Raw genomic sequence first — 3,653 nt, forward strand, 5'->3', positions numbered from 1 at the left:
TGTTTCTCTGTTCAAAAGGTCTAAACTTCCTCTGGTGGGTATCATCAGGCTTTCTGTACTTTCACTATGGAAATAAAGATATATTCTTTTCCATTTTACATTCTTCACTTGCCAAACACTGTCTTGCATTCTATTTCTTCCCGTATCAGCAATGGGTGGAGGATCAACCCATGGCACTATTCACCTCTTCCTTCATCCCCTCTTGCATATTATACTTACTTCCCTTCATTCTAATGTTAAAAACAATTTTGGTGAAAGAACAACCTGTATTCTAACCAGTAATAATCAATAATCAATAGTGATCTTATCACACTACATTCTGACCTGTCTCTCTTTCCTCTGGTATTCTACCCTGGTTGGCTCTACTTTATTTTCTGTTTATGTGTATGTGTGTCCTGGATGCATGTATGCTGGTGAGACAAGTCCATATCTGTTGTTACTGGTAGTTAGAAGTGGCCATCAAGTACTGTAGATCTAGAATTATCAATGTTTTTAGCCATGTTAGGGCACTAGGAAACAAAAATAGATCCTCTTTAAAGGAACAAGTGCCTTTATTCAGTGAACCATATCTTTGACAAAAAAGTTTTTCTATTCAACAAATTTATATAGTTTACTCTTTACATTCTATACAGATGTATTTAATTTTACATAAATTAATCAAAAAGAACCTGTATTTACCACATACCTGATGATAGTATAAATATGTCAAGTGCTACAGATTCTTCCTATCAAGTCTTGCTTCTTTTAAATCTATACTAGAAGCTCAGTCACTGAGAGCTGCAGGAGAAAAAAGATCAAGGATCTTTACCTTCATATCAGAGAAAGAACAAATTCTACAAGTCCTATTGAGGATCCAAGCAGAGGCTTCCATATGTGCACATCAGTGTTTTGTTTGGCTGGAGCCACATGTTCTACCTGGCTTCAGTGAAGGTATTTGTATGGCCCAGCTTCCTTGATTATGTAGAAATAAAGATATGGCTTATGGTGAAGAAAGGACACTCTGGGGATTAGTCTAGCTTCTATGTGAACATAGGTCCGTCACTGATCTCTTTTTATATTTTCAGGGAGCTATTTCCTCTCTTCTGGTTGTTTAATGGGCATGAGAGACAACATGGGGCTTTCATCAACAATTCAATCTTCAAGCCACTCAGTCTACCCTGTATCATTTGCTCTATGGTCATGGAGTCTGAAGCAAATTGTAGTCTATAGAACACAAAGGGCAAGATAAATTGCTATAAGGAGTACTGTTATTTTATCTTTTCACATTTGAAAGTTTGGAAATAACTGTAAAATATGCTTAGGACTAAAATACAATATTTTTGCTACATGAATTTAAATGTGTGTGTATTGATGTAACAACTACTGTATATCCCTTCCATAAGCATTCAATGTATATTACTCCTTTGAGGCATTAGACATCATCAGTCACTGGAAAACAATTAGTTTCACTGACTCACTTAGAAAACATGGAGGGGGTGTTAGTGTATATATCTCTAATCAGAAATTCTACCAAGTTTTTGTTTTATGTGAACTATGTTGATATGAATCAAATAAAGTTTTGTTTACTAAATATATAAAAACAGAAGGAAGTGAAAATATGTTTATGATTTTTAAGGTCTATGAAACATTTAAAGTCTGAATGACCACATAGCAGAGTAAGGGCTGCTTCTTGTGATAATGTTTAGGGTCAAAACCTATGAGAGATCATAGGAGTAATGATCTGAGACATCATCAGAGAAAGATCACCCACAAGATGGGAAGCAGTAATGCATAATTCAGAACAGTCATGAATGCAGACAGTCACATCAACTTTATATAGATGAGAGTTTAGTGAATGTTGGTCCTGTTACTTAAGATTGACATTTTTTTTTGTTTTCCTGTTCATCGTGTATTGAGTTTTTGCTTTTTCTGTATGTTTCCTACTTCATATTAAGAGGATCAGGGGAGGGGAGCAAAAGGGAAGACACTGTATTCCCAATAGTTTTTCCATATAAAAGGGGCCTATGTACTGTTTTCTAGATCTTTTCTGGTATAGGATTGTGTCATAGTGAACAGTTACTGTATGAGTTGGAGCTCTCTTGAGGAAAGCATGGCAGAAAATTTTAATGAACATAATACTCTCTTTACAGGAGCCTGGGCTGACACTGTTCTTCTCTTTCTCAAGAGAAATAATCACATTTCCTGTCAGAAAAATCTATGCATCCCAACTTTCCTTCTGAGTATGGCAGAGACATCATGTCTTTATTAAATTACAGAGGCAAGTCAGCCAAGCAGCTGTGCCAGACCGCATGATTTGCATATCTGAGGAACACAGTCCACTTAAGTACGACTTCTTATTAGACAATCTGCACGCTTTGGTCTTCAGTCCCAGACAGGACACAGGCCAGTCATGATGGCTCCAGTTCAACTCTTAGGGCTGCTGCTGCTTTTGCTCCCAGGTAAGATGGACAATATCAAAAATACTTTCAGAAGTGTGCCTGGTACTTTGAAAAGTTATGTTTTTCATGTTATTAACAGTATGTGTTTGATGTGTATTTCCAATATCAGCCATGAGATGTGACATCCAGATGACCCAGTCTCCTTCATTCCTGTCTGCATCTGTGGGAGACAGAGTCACTCTCAACTGCAAAGCAAGTCAAAATATTAACAAGTACTTAAACTGGTATCAGCAAAAGCTTGGAGAAGCTCCCAAACTCCTGATATATAATACAAACAGTTTGCAGACGGGCATCGCATCAAGGTTCAGTGGCAGTGGATCTGGTACTGATTTCACACTCACCATCAGCAGCCTGCAGCCTGAAGATTTTGGCACATATTTCTGCTTGCAGCATAATAGTTTGCCGCACGGTGATACAAACCATAACATAAACCACCCACAGATGCAGATGTGTGAGGTTGGGTTTTCACAGTTGTTCTTTTGGTTCCATTACTGACATAATGTCTCAGATGTAGTCAGGTTTTGAAGAGTTTGCATGGTTTGGACATGAGAGTCCCATGAGGTTTCTCTGTTCCCTGTATGCTTCAGCAGTACAAACATTACTTAATCTCTGTAGACTTCATGAACTGTAGCCGTCATTGTACCTGAGGAATCTAAGTGATATTCTCAGGGAGATACAAAGTAGAGGTATGCAATGTTGAAGCTTAAGACAGACAAAACTCTAGTGTTCATTTTGAAATCGGATCTTAGTTGCTCGTCAAAGATTTGAAGTGTATGTGGTCTCAAGACCTATTTACAAACATCAGTATTAGGGTTTGATCCTTTTAGTGACCTTTTTGAATTCTTGTCTTTATGTAAATTTTACTCTATCCAAGCACTTGTTTGAAGGGACTAGTGGATTTTAAAACCTTATTTGTCTTCTATAATATAAGACCGGCTCCATATTTTACAATTAATAACTGCCCTTCCATTTAAGTGGATCCATTAGAAATGTTTATGTGTTTGGTAAAATAATTTTACCTGTAATTTTTTTATTTTAGCACCAATTCTTTTTTTAAAGCTATAAATAAACACGTGTAGTAATGGAGTACTCCTGTGGCTTCACATCCTAACCTACATAAACTGTCACTTAAGTTTTTGATCTTAGCCATTCTGGCGAGTGCAAGATGAAATATCAGGGTTACTTTCATTTGCATTTCCTGATAGACTAAGAACT

The 3,653-nt window shown here is 36.9% G+C and overlaps 1 gene segment (V, D, J or C); it reads left to right on the forward strand.

Moving 5' to 3' along the window:
* The first annotated feature begins 2,368 nt into the window (after positions 1–2,368).
* LOC116904280 lies at positions 2,369–2,933 on the forward strand. The segment is given in 2 exon segments: positions 2,369–2,438; positions 2,548–2,933. Coding segments are annotated over 2 exon segments (435 nt in total).
* The last annotated feature ends 720 nt before the right edge of the window (positions 2,934–3,653 follow it).

The sequence above is a fragment of the Rattus rattus genome, chromosome 6 (assembly GCF_011064425.1).
Source record: "Rattus rattus isolate New Zealand chromosome 6, Rrattus_CSIRO_v1, whole genome shotgun sequence".
Taxonomy (NCBI): Eukaryota; Metazoa; Chordata; class Mammalia; order Rodentia; family Muridae; genus Rattus; species Rattus rattus.